Raw genomic sequence first — 21,539 nt, 5'->3', positions numbered from 1 at the left:
GTTCCAGCAATCAACTACCCGCTGGCTAAAGGCAAACTTCCGCACAGCTATTCTACTATCTTTCCTCGATTTGAATCTATGCTCCCTCAGGTTCTTAATCTGAGAAAGCGGAAGTATCCTGTCAGCATTGAGCCTGCTCAAACCATTCAAGGCCTGGGGGACTCCACTAATAACATTAGTCCATGTAGAGCAGTGTCCATTTATTACCACTCTCTGCAATCTCCCACTCAACCATCCCTTTATCCATTGCAGCAACTTGCCCTTAATGCCATACCACTCCAATTTGTATAGCAGTCTTCCATGTGGAACAGTATCAAAAGCTTTTCTGAAATCCAAGTATACGATATCAGAATTATTTTTAGCATCCAGTTCCTTTGTGACCACATCACAGTATCCAATCAAATTGGTCAGATAAGACTTTCCCTTAACAAACCCATGCTGTGTTTGAACTATTGCTGCTGCTGTCTTGTCTAGGTGATCCTGTATCACCTCTTTAACCAGTAACTCCATTATTTTCCCCAGAACAGAAGTTAAACTAACAGGTCTATAATTATTTGTGTCACCCTTTGCACCCCCTTTGTGAATTGGGGATACATTTTCACATCTCCAGTCCACGGGGACCTCCCCTGACTCTAAGGATGCTCCCATAATTATGACTAAGGGTGTGCTTACTTCCCTTGCTGCCTTCTTCAGTATAACTGGAGAGATTCCAGCCACTCCAAGTGCCTTTTTTTTTTGTTTAACTTCAACAATTTCTCCTCCACTTTGCTCTCAGTTATTATAAAATCACTTAACTCCCAGTTAGAGTTTGATAAACCTCTGGCATTCCCCCCCTCATGTGTGAATGTAGATGCAAAATAATCATTCAGTTTATCAGCTACTTGAGCAGGATCATCAATAGTCGAACCATCTACGTTATGTGGACCAATCTGAATCATCCCCTTCCTTCTAGAGTTTACATAAGTAAAGAACTCTTTGCTGCTTTTCTTTACATCCTTTGCTAAAGATTTCTCATAATCTGCCTTTGCCTGCCTAACCTCCTTTGTGACTTGATTACAGACTGGCGTATACCTACAATAGGCTTCTGTGTCGCCTGATAATTTATATGCATCCCATGCATTTTTCTTATCTGCCACGGGTCTCATTAATTCATATGACATCCATTTAGGCCTGAACCTAGAACAGTATTTCTTAGTTGGTATGAAAGCCTAGTAGCCTCCAAGATTAAGTCCCTGAAGGCTTCCCATTTAGAATTCACCGTTGGTAACATCATCAGTTGATCCCACTGCATGGAATTTAAAAACTGTCAGAGACCTAGTCACCTTTATGAAAACAAAAACCTTCTTTCTCTTTACCCTTGATGGTAGTTACATCTTTAAGTAAATTCCTCATCAGTACACTGTGATCACTGTCATCTAGTGGTTCCTTTATCTGCAAATTCTTTATGCATGAATAATCATTGCTGATAATCAGATCAAGAGTATTATATATATAATATATACTCCCTCTGGTTGCCCCTCGAACGTATTGCTGTAGAAAACAATCTGGCCATGAATGCCAGATAATCCTAGTTACATCACTGTGTGGAGACAGCATCTGATAATTATTTCCTCTTCCAAAAATATACCTTACTGTATATGATAAGTTGGATTTTGGAAAAAGAAATAATTTTTACTCTACCATAAAATATACCATACACTTACAAACTGTCATGTGCAGTAAGTATTTACTCCCCTTTCTATGTACTTATGTACTTTATTTCGAAAAACAGTTATTTTTTACAATACTATATATAAGTTGCAGCAAATTTTTATTTTTTTATATTTATTACTATAATAGGACTCCCCAAAATCTGAAAAATTCCAAGGTACAGCAAGGATCAGGTGCCAAGTTTATTGGGTTTATGAGGTTTAATGGTAGTAAGTCATAAATATAGAAAGCATACTTTCTATATTTAGTCATATTATTTTATAATTGTTTTCTGTGTTGTAGGAATACTTCATGACTTAACTGCCAATATGGGTATAAAGATTTGGAGGAGGGTACACTGGGTTAAGTCATAATATATTGTGATTTATAAAATGAAAAACATTCATTTAAAAATCGCCATTCTTAAAATGGTGATTTTTTTTTTTAAGGATAGTGGTGTGATCATCAACTACTGTATAGTAGAAAGATTATGCAGTGTTCCACTGGAGCACCATCTCCATTAAACTTTCCTGAGCATCACATAAGACTTAGTTTGACAGTGGCAAACTGCTATAGTGTGACAATTGTAAATTTAAATTTTACTACCATAGATTTTGTCATAACTTTTTGAAGCAGTATTGTTTCCTGATGGCTGTCCAGTTCAAGCTGTGGTACGATTGGGTGATGCACAGGAAACTTTCTCAAGATGAGCAATGTGCTATAAATTCCAAGTCTGAAATCAAGAAATTAATACACAACAGAGTTGATAAAGTGATTTTTGATATCATATTCTAAGCTTTGAATTAAAATAAACAAAAACAATGCTTGCTTTTCAGATCTGTTAGTGGATGTTACTTTTGAAGCTAATTTTCCCTTAGTCATATAGATTTCTAATAAATGTACTTGCAGAGTATTTTTTTTTTTTTTGATCACCATGTTTTGTAATATTTTTAAAAACATGATGGCTTTTTGAGAATTCCAGATGTATTCATGCCTGATTTATAAGGTTTTTCTGTATTTTCAAACTCTGTCTCCAGACCTATGAGAGATAGATAAAAATCCCACCAGTAAAGGTTTTATCTGCCATAGAAATGCTTTCTGTCTGAAGTATATTTTAATATTTTTCATAAGAGCCATCTTTTCTGGTTAAGTAGAGTAGAAAATTTTGGGATCCCGAAAAGCAGCCATAGTGAGTTCAATATGTTATTTGTTTATACATTAAAATCCCATTACAATGAAAGTGTCACTGTAGTGAAAACATTTCCGGATCCCAAATGCTTTCCTTATTAATAGTGATTTGTAAAAGCCACATTTAAACAGACTAGTTCTCATGGAAAGTTCAATACAATGTCCACTTATGCCATTCATGTCACCTAAGTGTTCATAATTATTACATGAATATAAAATTCATATAAAAATTATGAACATAAATGGTAAATTCAGGGAAACAAATAAACTAGTTTGATTTTGTTAGTTGTGCTTGGAAGTGTTGCTGAGTGCACCTCATATCTTAAATATAGCCATGAAAATTATAAATGCCAGCAACATTTGCTCAAAGAAAATAAATGCAAGTTTTGAAAAATGTGGCAGAAAAATTCAGTGTCATTCCCTTTGTTTTCCACATTTTTGAATGATCCTGCTTAAATCCAGCTCTCTCTTTTTCATGCAATATTACTGCACACTGACACCTTTTCATTAAAAAAAAAATCAAGATAATGTATGACAACACAGCCTGTGAGGTGACATATGTGCAGTGCAACTTCTTCCATGTGGAAAAAATGCAAGAAACATAATATATGCAAATTAACAATAAATTATATATTGTACAGGGTGTTTCATAAAGGACACAATCCTAAAATGAAGGTAGAACTTATGGGCAGGCAAATGTTATGTCAAATTTGAAGTGTAGGTAGCAGCACTGCACCCAAGGTTACTCGAGATAAGCAGTTGAATGACCGTGGCATGCATTAGTCTCGGTCAGACATCCAGTCCTTTGTGTTGTGTCGGCCATGTCGTTTTCCAAGAATGAGTGTGTTTATTATGGAGTCTTACTTCGCATATAAATTTTATAAACGTATGCAAGACGAGTTTCAGATGAAATTTCCTTGGTCATTTGTCCCTAACAAGTCAACAATATCACTTATAATTGCAAAATTTCGTGATACTGGGAGTGTGAAGGACACTCCCAGTATCACGGCAGCCATCACTGTTAATTGGGAACATTCTGGATGATCTGAATGAACGTTTAACCCGCTCACCAAGAAAATCGCTTAGGAAGTTATCTTCTCAAACCGGACTGTCACCAACTACTGTTTTCGGGGCTACGAAGAAGTTAAAATTGTATGCTTACTGTATTGGTGTCATTCAGGAACTGAAAGAACCTGACCATGAAAAATGTGTACAGTATTGTTGTTGGTTTTGTTCTTTTGTTGATGAAAATGGAATTGAGGTGTTGGATTGTGTTTATTTTAGTAACGAGGCTTAGTTCCACTTGGATGGTTATGTGAGTAGTCAGAACAGCCAAATATGGAGCAGTGAAAACCCACATGCAGTATTACGAACGATCATTACATATCCTGAAAATTGGGGTTTGGTGTGCCATCTCACGCCGCCATGTTATAGTGCCTATATTTTTTGACAAAACTGTGGATGGAGAAGTTTATCGTGACATAATCCAACAGTTTATTGCATTGTTGGAGGTGAATGAACGAGATTGTTGGTTTCAACAAGATGGTGCAACCTGCCATACAGCAAATGAAACAATGGCCATGGTACAGGAATTTTTCGGAGATCGCTTGATCTCAAAAAACTTGTGGGCCCCAAGTTCGCTAGATCTTACTCCTCCAAATTTTTTTCTTTGAGGACAATTAAAAGGTGAAATGTTTTATGACAATCCTCATACTCTTGACAAATTGAAGGCTAACATTGAAAAAAGAGATTGCAAACATAACTGAGCAAACATTACGTAAGGTGGCTACAAATGTCATGAAAAGGATATGAACCTGCATTCAGGCGAGTGTAAACCATTTCCAACACTTGTTGTAAAGGTTGAGTAATTTCTTTCCATTGTAAAGGTAAAGTTATGTGTAATTTATATCCCTTTTGTGTGATTTGTTAAAATTCCTATAATACGGTTGTGTCCTTTATGAAACACCCTGTATTATATACTGTATATTTCTGAATGTTATGGTTTATTAAAATTTTATGTTTTGTAAAATTTATAAGTGATATATATATATTTATGTTTATATATATTTAAATAATGGCTTAAAGTTTAACGTAAGATAAAATAAGAATATAAATTAATATTAAGCTATCATTAGAGGCAGCAAAATGCACATCCTCCACATGAAGCCCTGATATATCCGATATTTCAAAGCTAATTCAAAATAAAACAAAATTAAAATATAAGCCAGTAGTATGGCTAAAATGTAGAGCGAAATATTAACATAAATAAAAAATAACGTAAAATAAACCAAACAGGAAAGGGAAAGTAAAGGTAATAAGACATAAACAGTAGCCGATTATACCCTATATAATTTAGTACTTTAAATCCAATTAATCAGCGCCAAAAACAGATGTAAATTTAAAATAATGCCAATTATAATATGATTTAGCGGTACCCCCCTTGAAGGTACCAGTTCCGAAAATAATTTTAATATATCACCATATATTAAAAAAGTGCAGTAAAACTTATTTGAACAACTAATGGCTTTGCTGAGGAATATTCTTTTTAATGAAATTTTAGTTCAACAAAGTTTTATGTAATACAAAATAATTCATGTTTCCCCAGGAAGTTTGTGCAGTGGGATTTTGCTGTATATTAAATATGCTCAATGAATTAAAATTAACATTTATCTCACATACTATGATATGTACTGATATAATACTTGTGTATCAAAATAATGATGTTGTATCATTAGGTACAGACTTAAATGTGGAATAAATTATATAGTATACATTTATATACCAAATGTGCATTGCATTAATATAATTCAAGATATTCCACCTGCAGCTGCATTACATATCTGTACTCATATAACTATGTTGCAATTATTGTTCATTGAGCATATTGAAAACACATTATTATATTGTATTTAAAGCAATACAATATATATATATATTTTTTTAATATATGTATTGCTTTAAATACAAATATATTTATATCTTTTGTCTGAATTCTAAATGATAACTATCAAAAAACTAGCAGTTTTTAAGGATAAAAGGAATTTCTTTAAAGAGCAAGCTTACAAATTAGAATCCAACATAAGATTCAAATTTGGAGGCCAATCTACCATCATTGCAGCAGATCAAATTCATACATAAACTGTCCACTCTACAAAAACCACTTATAGTTTAGATATTTATGGTGTAACAGCATCTGAGGCCATAATGTACCAAGCCCAGCCTTACTAATTTGATAACTTTATGTTGACATGAATGTTATTCTACCAACATTTGTAATATATAAAATCAATTGATTCTATGTTACACCTGTAGTTTTTAACATGTTATTCATCCAGAGAAATTACTTGTATAAATACTTCATCTTTAATTTCATATATATCCAAAATTATTAAATCTTTATTAAATCTTAAAAAATTATCAAATGGTGCATGACTTTTATTTTTGATTGGAGCTGTTTTACATATGAAAGTCAGGTGTGCTTCATTCTTGCTATCAGAGCTGGCTTTCCTTCTGCAAGTGTTTTTTGTAGCCCACTGTGCTCAAGAGTAGCAGCAAATGGATGTATCAAATTTTGACTTATGGCATTAGACGATATCTACTTTTTTTTTTTTTTTTTTTTTTTTACAATGGCCCAGAGGGATATTCCACATAGAAGAACAAAAATTAAAAGTTGTTTTCCCTTATGTAGTTGAAAATGTGACACTTAATTATAATAACTTTGCCATAGCTGAAAAGTCAAAAATTTGCAAAGAAACACAACAGTAATGTGCACAGAAGGAGAATCGTCCTGACTTTCTCGTGGAAAATAGCTCTAATTGAAATGAAAGGATTGATTACTGCCTGCAAATTATTAACAATGGCTGAAGGGGATATTCCACACAGGAAACAAAAGCTAAAAGCTAGTTATCCTCTTATGCTGTTGGTAAAATTTTGTCATTGCTATCAACCATAGTGGGCTGCAAAAATTTGCCATAAAATAACAAACCATAGCAAGAATGAATCATGCTTGGCTTTCACACATCAAACAGCTTCAGTTGGGGGAGGGGGGGTCACATGCTGTTTGGAAATTTTTTTAACAATGATCCCCCTACATATACAAATGTTAAAAGCTAGATATCCTCTTATGCCATTGGTAAAAAATTGATACTAATCATTATTAATGGCAGGCTGCAAAAAAAAGAAAAAAGAATGCCATGACATGCAGCCATAACATATGCAGAAGGAATTTGTGCTATAAGGCCTAGCAAAGTTTGTTAAGGGAATCTCTGTCTGAGACAATTTATTTAAATGGTCTTGGTTTTTGGTCAAACGAAATTCCAAAGGTAAATCTGCATTGTTACTTGGCTACTGAGCCTTACTAAAGTTTATAGAATTAAAGCTGAGAAATTTAAAAAAATACTCCATCATGAATCATGCAATAATTATATCTATAAATAATGAAGGTTATTAGCTTGAAATCACTTGAATCACATTAATGGTAAGAAATAAATTGTGTGTATTTTGTGTCTTTTTGGAAAAAGAAATTTTCTGTAAAGGTAATAATAACATGCAATTACAGTGGAACTTCTCTATTACGAACTTCTATTTAACGAATTTCTCTATATTACGAATTTTTTCGCGAAACATTGCACCTTGAAACGAAATTACATGTAAAATTAACCCCATATAACGAAGTGTTAGTCTCTCTATAACGAATTTTTAAAAAAAATTAGTAAAAGCATTTTTGAAGATTTTCAAGCATTCACCGCTAAACAGCTGCTCAAATATACTGCCTCCTTCCTTCCGAAATTGCGTATTACCATCTGGAATTAAATAATCATCCTTTTAGTGAACACTTGTGGCCGTTGACGCCCGTAGGAGGGTCTCTGTTTCATTTTTGTTACAGTTATTAAACCAAATGGGTTTTCTTAAAAGTGGTCGTAAACTTTACAATAAATAGCGTAGATTTGTAAATTGATGTTGGCTCAGGGGAAAGCGAAATTCGCTGAGGTAAACCTTTAGCATGCTGCGGCGGCAATACATAGAATGCTACCATAGTCGGTTTTTAGTAACGCCTATTGAGTGACATTCGCTTCTCACCTCAACTGTACCACGTGACCTTCATGTCAATCATTATATATGTCCGTTCTCGTCTAACTGGACCCCCAGTAGATGGTTTTCATGAATTTTTTTTTTTTTTCGTTCGTCGTCAATCACATAGGCTTGTATGCTCTTTTTTTTTTTTTTTTCTGAAAAGTAACATACAGCATATGTTAATCATAAATTTTCTTTCGTGTATATATGCATGAAAGCGGAATAAAAGAAATTCACAAAGTCGTATATTTCTTCAAAGGGAGTGAGTGATACTGTTGAATTGGCAAGCGAACTTCATTGAGTAGGCGGTACCTGTACTAACAATTCACTGTATGGCCGGTGCAGCAAAGTTTGCGGTGCAGTCCAGTAATTTTTACAATTGCGAAAACAATGTCGAAGAGAAAGTGTTTAAGTATTAATGATAAAGCAAAGATTGTTATGATATTGACCAGGGTTTTAAGAAAAAAGATGTTGCAGAGAAATATGGCAATATCTGCAAGCAGTTTATCTACGAATTTAAAAAAATCGAGAATCAATTTTAAATGCAATTGAAGGAGGAGCAGACAAGAAGCGAATTAAGTTGTGTATATACGAAGATGTTGATAAAACTGTTCTAAAATGGGTGCAAATGATACGTGAAAAGAATATCCCAATATCGAGCCTAATAATTAAGCAACAAGCTCTGAAATTTGTACAGTTCTTCAGACATAAAGAATTTAATTCGAGCACTGGGTGGCTAGAAAAATTTAAGAAGCGCCACAGAATTGTGGAAAAGGTTATTTGTGGAGAAAGTGTTAATGTAAGCGAAGAAGATTGCAACAGTTGGAGGAACAATACCAGAAGATTTTGGAAGAAGATGAGCGTAAGGATGATTCTAATGCTGACGAAATGGGTTTATTCTTTAAATGTTTACCGAATAGAACACTTGCTTTTAAGGATGATAAATGTTTTGGCGGAAAACAAAGCAAAGAAAGAATCACTGTGCTAGTTGGAGAAAATATGACAGGAAGTGAAAAATTAAGACTTTTGGTCGTCGGAATATCAGAAAACCCAACATGTTTTAGAGGCACAAAATCTTTGGAAGTTGACTACACCTTTAATAAAAAAAGCATGGATGACAAGTGATATTTTTGAAGAATGGATATTAAAACTAGACAAGCGTATAACAAAAGAAAAAAGGAAAATCGTGTTGGTAACTGACAACTGTCCGGCACATCCTGCCAAACTTAAAAGTGCGAAGTTGTTTTTACCACCAAACGTAATGTCAAAACTCCAGCCAATGGATCAAGGCATAATTAAAAATTTTAAATTTCATTATCGAAAGAGAATAATAATGAAGATTGCCAATGCGTTCTCAGAAAGTAGAAACTTGGAGGTTACCTTAGAGATTGCATCTCTGAACTGACAAAAGTTTGGACAAACGATGTCACTGAATACACTATTCAAAATTGTTTTTCGAAAGCGGGATTTGCATTGAATACAGAAGTCGAACAACGACTGGACGAACAAGATGAACTGCCCCTTTCACGCTTCTTGATTAGACCGGGGTTCGAGCCCGTCATCACCAAATACGGAGGATGCGGAATGGTCAGGGAATGACCACCGCATATCCCGGAGCAATATGGCTTTAGTTGCTAATGCTCCTAAAAAAAAAAACCAGCCCCTTTCACAACTGAAAAACTTTTGGATATTATTAGAATCGTCTGGAAACATCGAAAATGAAATAACAATGGATAGTTATGTTTATATGGATCACAGCAGAACATTCAAATGAAGATGAAATACTGCTGAACAGTGTTAGACGCGACCATGATCACGAAGAAATTAACGATGACGCTGAAGAGACGCATCAGAACAACCCGCAGAAAAGCCAACTCGCGAAGAAATGCTTAAAGCTTTTAAAACGGTTCGTATGGGTCTACAGTTTTGTGAAAAGGTTCCTGATAATTGCTCTGAACAAATGTGAGGTTTTCTTTGAGAATCAGACATTTTTTTTTTAATTGTACTGTGAAAACGAAAATTACAGATTTTTTTTTATTTGTGATATTTACTGGCGAAAATTGTGTAAACGTAATTTAAATAAGTATTTTTTTTTAAATGAAATACATTAAAAATAAATGTAGATTCGTTTTCATTTTCTAATTACATAATAATTTCTAATAAAAAAGATATTCTCTGTATAACGAAATTTCTATATAACGAATTTTTTCGCCGGATTTATCGAATTCGTTATAGGGAAGTTCGACTGTATATTGATTTATTCAATAAAAATTGCATATGAAATAAAACACAAACCCTACACAGAGTTAATAGAAGTATCCACACAGTTAATAGAAGGCTTTAAGTTTTTGTAACTTTCCATTGATGAAACAGGAAGATCTGTGTAATCCTTACTGACTTGGAATTTTGTATTCAGTAGTGTACTACCAGTTTTTTTGCCATTAAATGCTGTATTCATTTGTTTTCAACTTGTTTAAATGTTTTGCTCCTGTAAATTCTGAATATCATTTACAACCAAGCATTAAGCCCTGGCTTGCCATGAACTACGCAAGTACTACTTTGTAACCATGTTACAACCCTCTCTCTCTCTCTCTCTCGCTACTTATAAACTAATTTCATATTTTTATCCCAAGTGGTGTTTTATGTTGGGTTTCAAATGCAATTTTATTGAAACAAGACAGTTCTAGCTATGTTCTCTAATTAACTGCTTCTTCCCCCTTCCCCCTCCCAATTTTCTTGTTTACTTACAGCAGTAACTGAAGGCGGAGAAGATCCAGATGTAATTAGAGCAAAGTACTTCATCAGAGATGAATTTTTGGTTAGTATCATCAAAAGGTGAAATCACAAATTAACTTTCTGTTTTATTGCTCCTGCTCACACTTTTTTCTTTTTTTTTTTTAAATTATTTTTGTTATTAGCAAGTATATAGAACCACTTTAATATAAAAACGATTTTTAACTAGAATTTGATCTTTTAATTTAGTATTTGTTATCTGAATATATTATTTCCTTTCAGAATTTTTTTATTTTCCATACCCTCCTCTGAAAAGTAAAAGATTAAACTATAATAAAATATAAAAATCTCCTGTCAGGAACTTCCTTATAATAAAAATTTTTTTAATAAAATACATAAAGTCCATTATTGTAGGTACAGCCTATAACAAGATGTCTGTCATAATAAGATTATGTAATATACCATCAATTTAATAACATAAAATACAGAGAAGTTCAATGGTAATGATGAGTAAAAGCTGTAATTTTGCTATAACAAGTACTTTAAACTTAAGTATAATATAATTTTTTCATAACATGCTTTTACAAATATCTAACTCATGTTTATCATACCCATCAAACTCCAAAATTGTTTCTATCATTTATTCATACTTGAACAACACAAAACATATCAATAAGCTTGTTGAACATAGGTAGCTATAACCTCACTGCTGAATTTTTCGCATTATAAAACTCATTACTGAGAGAAAGGCTTAATTTTGAGGACTTACTAAAGGATTAAAATGAGCAATACTTTTAACTCATATGATGCATTTAATTAAATTTATTTGAGAAATACTTTTTGTATATAGATGACCCTCCAACACTTAGTATCATCAGTAGACTCAACAAAAATTTACTGTAATGTTTCTGGAATTCACTATAGAAATCCTATCATCAGAACAAAATAATTAGACATGTTGGACAGACAACTTGTGTAATCAAGACCCGCTAATATTCGTAAAATCGGACAAGTGCTAACTTATTGTGATTTTTCCTTGTAGAGGATCTGTGTCCTCATTTTGAATTTAAATCAAATAAAAAAAAATCAAATATTAAATAGAACATATAAGATATTAAGAAATATTTTAGAAATTTTAAGTCAGGAATTCTCTTACCTCAGATTTTTTCAGGAATAACTGCATCCAGGTAAGATGTAATTAAAATAGATGGAAATAGTATTGAAAGACCTGCCTAAAGATAGATGAACCTTGTAACAGGACAAAGGAATGAAAGCAAGCTTTAACCCTAAATCCATGCATGGCAAATAATCGGAAGTATAAAGGGAGATAAATACCCGAAGCTTGATAGGGTCTTTTCACTTATACCATCTTCAAAGGGGAAGCGAACACACATTGAAGGCCGAATTTATAGCCCCAGCACATTCCATTTCAGTATTTCAAATACGCGAGGGTGGGCCTTAGTAGGCGAAAGGAAGAGGAGAATAGAAGGAAAATTCCCACCCCCTTATATTTCAATAATAGTTTGGGAATTTGAAAATTTAGAACAGTTTAAAGGTTTTTGGAGGAAAGAATATGAAAATTACCACTCGGAAATCCTGGTGTGTGACTACCCAACCCCGTTAGCTGTTCTAAATCTCTAAATTTTCAAATTCCCAAACTATTAGCGAGGGGGCAGGAATTTTCCTTCTGTCCTCCTCTTCCTTTTGACTACTTAGCCCCCCCCCCCTCCGAGGGGGCAGGAATTTTCCTTCTATCCTCCTTCTCTTCCTTTCGGCTCCTTAGGCCCCCCCCATCTTTGAAATGGAATATGCTAGGGCTATAAATTCAGCCTTCAGCACATGTTCTCTTCCCCTTTGAAGATGGTATAAGTGAAAAGCCCCCATCAAACTTCAAGTATTTATCTCCCTTTATACTTCTAATTATTCACCATGCATGGATTTAGGATCAAAGCTTGCTTTCATTCCTTTGTCCTGTTACAAGATTCATCTATCTTTAAATAAATAAATAAAATAAATAAATTTTCTGTTTATACTCCGGCATGACAACCAAGTCAGTAGAGTTTACAATAAATTGTCAATACAAATATTTATCATATTTAGTAGTCACGGGCTTGAACCCCGATCCACTCAAGGAATGCGTGCTATGCACTCTCGCTCCTGACCACTGGGCTACGTCAGGCAGGTCTTTCAATACTATTTACATCTATTATAATTACATCTTACCTAGGTGCAGTTATTCCTGAAAAAATCTCAGATAAGAGAATTCCTGACTTAAAATATCTATAATATTTCTTAATATTCTATATATTATGTTTAATATTGTATTTTTATTTGATTTAAATTCAAAACGAGGACACATCCTCTTCTAGAGAAAATCACAATAATTTAGCATTTGTCTGATTTTACGAATATTAATGGGTTTCAATTACACAAGTTGTCTGTCCAACCTATCTAGTTTCAAGACAATAGGATTCCCATAATGTTTTTTAAACAAAAAAATTAATGAAATTTGCTTACAAGAGGCAGCTGAACAATGCCAGCTGTAGTTACAAAAATGATTTATGTACATACACCTTATCATGTGCCAGTCGTTGTTGCATTAGTTGCATAAGTTTTTAAATGAGTGATTCAAAAGAACAACGAATACATTAAGTTTTATTACAAGTCTGATCATTTAGGTAGTCTTTTTCACTCATTCCAATTATGGCAGAATAGCTGGTTTAGTATATTAAGACCCAATGGGAGTTTGATGATGCAGAATTAGTTTAAGTAATTTTGGCATAACCTTGCTATATTGAGACAAAAAAAAAAAAAAAATCAATCAGGGCATTCCCCCAACATGCACACAAAGTTCCAGTCAAGTTTAAATGAAATTGCATATAGAGTATACTCTATATGAAATTTTAAATCTTCCTCCCTCTACTCTAAACATAGTAGGGATTCTCCCCTTATGATAAAATAACCATATATTTTTCTGATCCAAATAATATCAGTATTAATAGGCAAGTGATGCCAGAAAACAAACTTATGAATCATTAGCCAAAAAATAATAATAAATAAAAAGAAATACCTTCCCATATCACCTGTCCATTCATCCTCTCCAAGAATTTGTCAATTCTTCCTTGAATCTATTCAAACTACCCACCTCCACTATAACAGATGGCAGTTTGTTCCAACAATCAACCACCAATACTTCACTAGTTGTTTTCCTTGCTTTTCTGTGGTAATATAGGACTTAAAAAGGAAATTTAATTGATCTAGAAAAGGAAGCTATGTTTTGTAGTTAACTCATGTGTAGTAGTGATTGCCTGATGTAATAATAAGTGAGTATATTTTTTCAAGGATGTCCAAATTTATATGTCAAAATTAAAAATGATTTTGGTGTAACGAGTGTTTTTAAATACCATGAAATGTAGCCACTAAATCATCCTCCTAATGAAATTTGTATATCATTGGATAAGTTAGATAACATCCTGTCAGAAATGTTGTAGCTGTTGATGTTACTACAATACTACCAAGTAGCCAGCAAACAGCAAAGACTACTGGAATGAGTCAGTATATATATCTCATATATTTGATATATGTGAAATACACATGTATCAAATATATGAGACAGATCCTTAGACAAAACTGAACTGTGATCAGCAAAAAGTTGGACTACCTCCTGCCTTTAAATTTATTTGTATATGGCTTAGCATTGATGAGTGCATGCAGCTCTCCCAGAGGGATTCTGACCTATTCCTCTAGCTGGGTCTTAAAACTAAGAGATTGAACTTATCTAAAATGTGGTATAATTCTTGTGATGCCTTATACATATCTCAAGAATATCCCATATGTTTTTAGAGATTCAGCTCTGGGAATTATTAGAATTCATCATGTTCCATTCTACCACTACTCTGGAAGAGTGGACAATACCACTGGCATCCTGGAAGGCTTCGGCACTTCTGGGTTAGAACATTAACATCGATGCACTGTACACGATCAGAAGAATCACAGGTGTGTATTACCCGACTGATCCCCTACCATCTTTAATTGTTGAAGTTGGGAATGCTTGAGCCAAAGTTACAGTGCCATTGAAGCCAAACATTTCCCTGCATATACATAAATTAGGAATTGTATTTATATACAATAATAAGAAGTTTAAGAAAAATAAAATTTAGAAGCTGTGATATGAATCCTGCAGTTGAAACCCCTTTCTCTCTTGAAGATTCTTCAGAGGTAGTTAATAAAATGATTAAGTCAAATAGGACTTACACAGTTGGGTAGCTAAATAAAGACAAATGATATGCTACTACTGCAAGTACTCTGTAAGCAACTTTTCGAGATGTCTGTGGTTGTTCAATTTCCTCGTGAGAAAATGATGCAAGGAAGCAAGCTTATAGAACATCAGAAATAACTATCCACATCGTCCATCCCTTGTAATAATATGCCTAATCTTTCCTTAAATTTATTCAACCTACCCTGTTCCACAACACCAGATGGAAGTTTGTTCCAACAGTCAATTGCTCTGGCTGAAATTTAGTTTACTCTATCCATTAAACACTTCACCTTAAACATTTCAATTAAGTCTCCTCACAGGTGTCTGTCTGGTTTCCATATGCTGTGATTTGCAGAACTGAAGCCTTTTCTTGGTAAGAAAAGTTTCAGTTCTGCATTTTGTTGCTCTTCACTGCATTTATTCCAACAGATCTACATCCATCAAAAATTAGGCTTCCAGATCTGTATACAGTACTCAATGCATTCCTAACTATCGTCTTTACAATAGAAAAATTACCTTGTCTCCTGCCAAAATTCCTGCATGTTATTGATAGAATCCCATGACCTCTCCTAGCATCCCCTTTGCACTGCCCAGAGAACTTCATGTTAGACTAGAATTAACTCTCGGTCCTTTTTGTTCTCTACTTTGAGTGTGGTACCACCAAATTGGTATATTATTCTTGGAGTAATACAGCTGCTTAATTACTGCTACCAGTAATTAATTATTGTTCTAGGATTAATACTGCTAATTACTGATACCCAAGTGCAGTACCTTGCATTTATCAGTGTTGAACCTCAGTTGCCACCTCTCAGAAATTACCTAATTTATCCTAGACTTATTGCAGTTGCATACCTGATTCCTGCCATAACCACCTTGCCAACCCTTGTTTCACAGCAAACTTAGAAAACACTAACTCAATATATCTACAATATTTTAATACATATTGAAAACAATAAGGAACTAGTACTGAGCATTGTTGAATCTTACTTATAATTAGTCCAAGATCAGTGCCCATTTATAACCACCCTCTGTCTTCTATCACTGAACCATCTCTTTATCTATAACAGTAATTTGTCCCTAATGCTACACTGCTTCAGCTTGTATAGCAGTCTTTCATGTGGAACAATGTTCATAAGCTTTACTGAAATTTAAGTATATGATGTGAAAATTATCCACATAATATACTTAAATTTAGTTCCTTTGTTACTCTCTCATAGTAGCTAATTATATTGGTTAGACAATATTTTCTATTTTTGCATTCTGGTCAAGATGATCCTGCATTACTTCAGTAATCATTTTCTTCATTATTTTCTCTGGAACAAAAGTCAAGCCAATAAGTCTGTAATTACTCATTTTGTCTTTTGGCATCCCTTTATGAATAGAAAGACATTTGCACATCTCCAACCTCTATAGACTTCCCTCCCCCCCCCTCTGAACTCATGAATACTCTCATAATTATGGCTCAATTTTCCTTACCTGTTTTTTGCTGCTTCTTTTCTTTTAATGTAATTGTATAAATTCCATCAGTTCCAGGTGCTTTATTCACTGTTAGCTTCAACAATTTCTATTTTCCCCTTCCTCTCAGTTATCACAAAATCATTTACCTCCTGGTTATAACTTAGTACAGTCAGTCCTCGTATAACACGTGTTTACACTACACGAATTCGATCATACGCGATTTATAAATAGGGGAATGATATCTTATATAACACGAACCGAATTCGATTATGCATGATTCGCCTTTGTGTTTACAAGAAATGGCAGTCAAACACGGAATCACTCCCAACCGAACGCAACACAATAGGAAAGAAGAGAAGATTCTGAAAATGTAATTGTTTTTTATATCAGTGAAGGGGAAACACATTTCACCATAATAACGTAAAAACCAACACAATTCCAGCTATCGGTATAATCGCAAATGCAATTAGATCTAGTTTACTACCAGTTTATAACAGATTCCACTAGCAGAAACGCAACCAACTGGAAATTGTTTTTATTGGTTTATGGTAGTAACCCCTAGAAATGTGCTTTAGTAAAATGTGAGGTGTTAATAGTGTATCTCTGCCTTTACGGTGTTGTTTATTCAGTTGCTACATGCGCGCAGCTTTGTTTATGTGTATCAAGCGTGCCTCCTCGTTTTGTAATTGTGCTTTATTCCCTAAAAATGAGTAAAATACTTAAAAGGTGTGAAAAGGAAGCGTCCTGGTGAAGACACTGCAGATTCAGAGAGAAAAAAAAGCAATATCGATAAACAGAGGTGGACTGGGTCAAAAATTCTTACCCGGGAAAATTTATAGTGGCCTCATACTATGGTTTATGGCTAAAATCACACCGGCCTCTGGCCCACCGGGGTTTCCCCGGTAAGGCTTATGGCCAGTCCGCCTCTGTCGATAGAGAAAAAATATGAAATTGTGAAACGCTTTGAGTGAAATGAAAGACCATGTGATATTGCACGTGCTACGGGCCTAAATGAGGCAACGCCGAGAATTACAAAGAATGCAGAGAAAATAAAAACAACTTTCATAGCAGGAACAACTCAAAGTGTAATTAAAATCCATTAGATTAATACACAAAGAATTGGAAGAGATGGAACGGCTGTCATCTGTTTGGATAGAAAATCAAACAAAAAAACAAGTTTGCTTACGATAGAAGCAAAAGCATTAGCAATATTTTATTACGTAATAGTAATAAAATACGTATTTTATTATGATTATTTATTGTGTTTGGTAATGCTTTGGTTACAAATGTGTGTTCAATCTTGGGTGGTCGGCACCTAACCCTATTTTTCTCACAGGGCCTGTTATTTATATTGCACGATTTTGCATTGCACGAAGGTTTCTAGGAACACAACTATCGTGCTATACGAGGACTGACTCTATTCATCTAGTATCCCCATCCCTAAAAACATTCTTCAATCCTGAATGTAGATGTAAAATATTTATTGTTTGTCAGTAATCTGAACAGGATCATCAATAGCTTAAGTTTTGCAAATTACAGTGTCTGGAGACTAGGCACCAGCGAGGTGATCTGATAGAGGTGTATAAAGCCTTGAATGGTTTGAGCATGCTCAATGCTGATGGGATTCTTCCTCTTGCTCAGAATAATCACCTGAGAGGGCATAAATTCAAATTGAGGAAAGACAGATGTAGGATAGACGTGCGTAAATTTGCCTTTAGCCAGCGGGTGGTTGGTTGGTGGAACAGACTTCCATCCCTTGTCGTGGAAGTTGATAGCCTAAATAAGTTTAAGGCTCAGCGGGACAGGTATTTTGAACGAACAGAAGGGTGAAGTGGAAGTGGTTTTTTTTTTTTTTTTTTTGGCTGATGCTGCATAAGCTTGCTTTCTTGCATCAAATGCCTCTACTAATGCTAATAGTTATGCCATTCATATAATATGTTTTATCCCTTTACTTTTAGTAACACAAGCAAAGGATTGTTTGCTACTTTTATTTGCATTCTTAGCTAAAGACCTTGTAATTTGCTTTAGCTTGTCTAACCTCATCAGTGACTTGATTCCAGATTAGCTTGTACTTACTATAAGTTTCTTTGTGCCCCACTAATATATAATCATTCCAGGCATTTTTCTTCTCTGCCACTAATCTCATCCATTTAGGTCTAAATATTGAACAGCATCTCTTAATTGGTATGGAAAGCCTAGTAGCTTCTATGATTACTTCCCTAAATGCTTCCCATTTAGAATTCACAGTTAATAACTTTATCAGTTGGTCCCACAGAAATTGTGTAAAACCATTGTAGATGCCTTTGCAAAAACAGAATACATTCCCTTTACCCTCTACAGTAGTTTTAGCTTTAAGTAAATCCGACATCAGTACATTATGTTTACTGCCACCTAGAGGTTCCTTTATGTGGTGATTTTTAATGCATGAAGAAGCAGTGCTGATAATCCGATCAAGAATATTGCTTTCTCTTGTTGTCTCTCTGACATACTGCTGTAGAAAACAGTCGTTTAATAAATCCAAAAAAGGTTCTGCCATTGTGGGAGTGATCAATCCACAATTTCTGAACAGTATCTGGAAAGTTAAAATCCCCCATTATAAGACGTTTTCTGATTTACTAGCCCACTCTGTTTGCCTGTATAGTTGTTCATTATAGTCATTTGGCCTGTAATACTCCTATTCTCATTTTTTGTTTTCTCACTGTTTTTGTCGCACTATACTGACTTAACAGTATACTAACCATCCATGTCAAATGAGTGCACTGTCATAGATTTAATGTGCTTCTTAACCAAGAGCATAACTCACTCTTCTGTACTGTATGTCCTTTGTGTATACATTGCATTCACATATTCAAATTCTGCATTCTCTATGTCTGAGTGGAACAATGGTTCTGATATCCACATTTGATGTCTTAACCAGTACTTGTTGACAGAAGACAGCAATACATTTGAGGTGTGTTGTGAGGAAGGAGAAGGAAAATCAGTGATGAGTACTTTTCTAGTTCTAAAGGATGCTAAGATTAATTAAGGTCAAATATACTCTAACGGTATTGTCTATCTTTTAATTCAAAAATTGCTTATCCTTGAATGAACTTGCTTCTTCCGCTTTGTGATTTCTTATAAGAATGCCAACCGCAAGGACAGGATAAGTGTTTTTATTACTTTGATAGTAATAGTATTTGCCATATAGTGCAAGGAAGCCACAGGCTTTTGCTGTACTGGCAAAAAACAAAAAAAAACCAACCAAGTAAATAAGGGAACACAAATTATATGCTTCCCTTCTCACATAGGTGAGAAGCAGACCTTTGAATTTTCAAACTTGGCCTCGTTTACCTGTGAAGGCAACTTGTTGCAGCTATCAACAACTTGCTGGCTAAAAGAAAACTTTCTACAATATAATCTAAACCTCAACCCCCATAATTTGAATTTATGACCTCTAGTTCTGGAATTGTTTAGTGTTAAATGTAACTTGGCTCCAGGAGTTCCCCAAACTTCGCATCCGGCAATGTGATGAATACAAAACTCTGTAAAGGCCAGATTTATGTAGGTTAGTGAGTGTTCATGTAGTATTAGTGTGGGATTGTGTTGTTTATCCAGCCTCTTAGCCTAGGGGGCCTGTTTTCTCACACAAAAACCTCTACTTTACCATCCAATGCCACGAGGAGGCGGGACAAACCCTGTGGTAGCCAAAGCTACAGGTAGGGAGAACCCTGCCTGTGGTGGGACGGGGTAAAAGTGGTAGGAAAATAGAGGAGCATTAGTGAAGGTGCTCACCTGAGTGAAAGGGGCACAGAGGAGGATGTGGGACCCCCAGGTCAGGATGCGCATCCTGCTCTCGGGTGGGAGTTGACAGATGGCAGTGGGGTTACCCACCAGACGAAAGGGGAAGCCACCCAGGTTGGGGGAAATGAGAGAGTAAGCAACCAACCCAGGTGGTAAGAGTGAAGGTTCATAGGGAAAGGGATCCATATGTTAAAGCAGCTGTTTGCTGCTCATTCCCACACCACGGCATCTAAATAGCTACAACATAGTGTCTGCTAGGGTAGGCAAGGCGGGGGAGCATATTGGTCCTGCTCACCACTCATTCTAGGGAGGGGAGACAGGCAATTCTTCCATTTAAAACCTTTATTCACTCCCTGCTCTCATTCTGTTTTTTTTTTTTTTTTTTTTTTTTATATATACAGTGAAACTTCCCTTTACCGGACAGCCATGGGGAACGAAAATGTGTCCGTTAGAGAGAAGTGTCCGCTAACAAGAAGTCTGAGGGAAAAAAAAAAAAAGAAAGAAAGAAAAATCATTAAACTTTTAATGTAAAATTAAATTAAATTATATACAGATTTTGCACAATATTTTTGTAAATAATATACATACAATTGTGCTATGCATATTATGACTTTATCTTAAGAAAATTACATACAGTAATCACTTATTTTCTTCTGCACCTTCTTCCGGCTGATAATTTTGTTTTTAACATTTGTTTGGAGTGAAGAAACCATCGAAAGTCCTTCAGTATCTTCTTCAGCGGCGAAAAACATTTTTAAACGATTGATTCGTATGAGCGCTTCTTCTTCTATTTTCATCGGTGGTTCATCGTTCATTCTTCGACAGAATGACCTCCTTCCATTTCTTTATCCTCATGAGGAACTTCCTGAAAAATATCGATGATAATGTCGTTGATATTTTAGCCAGGGTCACTTGTAGCTGAAGTATCGTACGTTATCAATAGATGTACGATACTTCAGCTACAAGTGACGTAGCTGAAGTATCGTACATTATCAATAGATGTTGAAGTTCTTGTTCTCCTTGATGCTCCACATTGCTGTGGAGCACCAAGTTGTTCACAACTTCAAAACTTCAAAAATTGAAGTTGTGAAGTTGTTCACAACTTCAATTTTTGCGTTTGAGAAGCCAGACTTTACAAAACAGTTCACGACAGTTTGTTTTCTAATTGCGTTTACTGAAGAGGAAATCCATTGAATTGCATCTAGGATGCTGATTTTCTTTGCAAGGTCACTCGCACATTTTACATCGTTCATGTTTGCAATGAGATGTCTTAAAACACGTTTTCTGTAGTGAAGTTTAAAATTTTTTATTAATCCAAGGGCTGACGCTCTGCAGATGTGTTTGGTGGCAGAAAAACGAT

The 21,539-nt window shown here is 34.7% G+C and overlaps 1 protein-coding gene across 2 annotated transcripts in view; it reads left to right on the top strand.

Moving 5' to 3' along the window:
- Positions 1–21,539, top strand: part of LOC150082751 (guanine nucleotide-binding protein G(s) subunit alpha-like) — a 200,567-nt gene that overhangs the window by 174,706 nt on the left and 4,322 nt on the right. Inside the window, exon 10 of one of the 2 annotated variants that reach the window (XM_090376807.1) lies at positions 10,704–10,768. In XM_090376807.1, coding sequence (XP_090232933.1) covers positions 10,704–10,768 — 65 coding nt within the window. Of the gene's footprint in view, positions 1–10,700; positions 10,769–21,539 lie in introns of both variants that reach the window. The other variant, XM_090376806.1, reaches the window with a different exon arrangement.

The sequence above is a fragment of the Mastigoproctus giganteus genome, chromosome 7, assembly GCF_048544385.1.
Source record: "Mastigoproctus giganteus isolate SK-2022 chromosome 7, ASM4854438v1, whole genome shotgun sequence".
In the NCBI taxonomy this organism is placed as follows: domain Eukaryota; kingdom Metazoa; phylum Arthropoda; class Arachnida; order Uropygi; family Thelyphonidae; genus Mastigoproctus; species Mastigoproctus giganteus.
The sequence above is the reverse complement of the archived record's forward strand: the minus strand, read 5'-3'. Positions and strand labels throughout refer to the sequence as shown.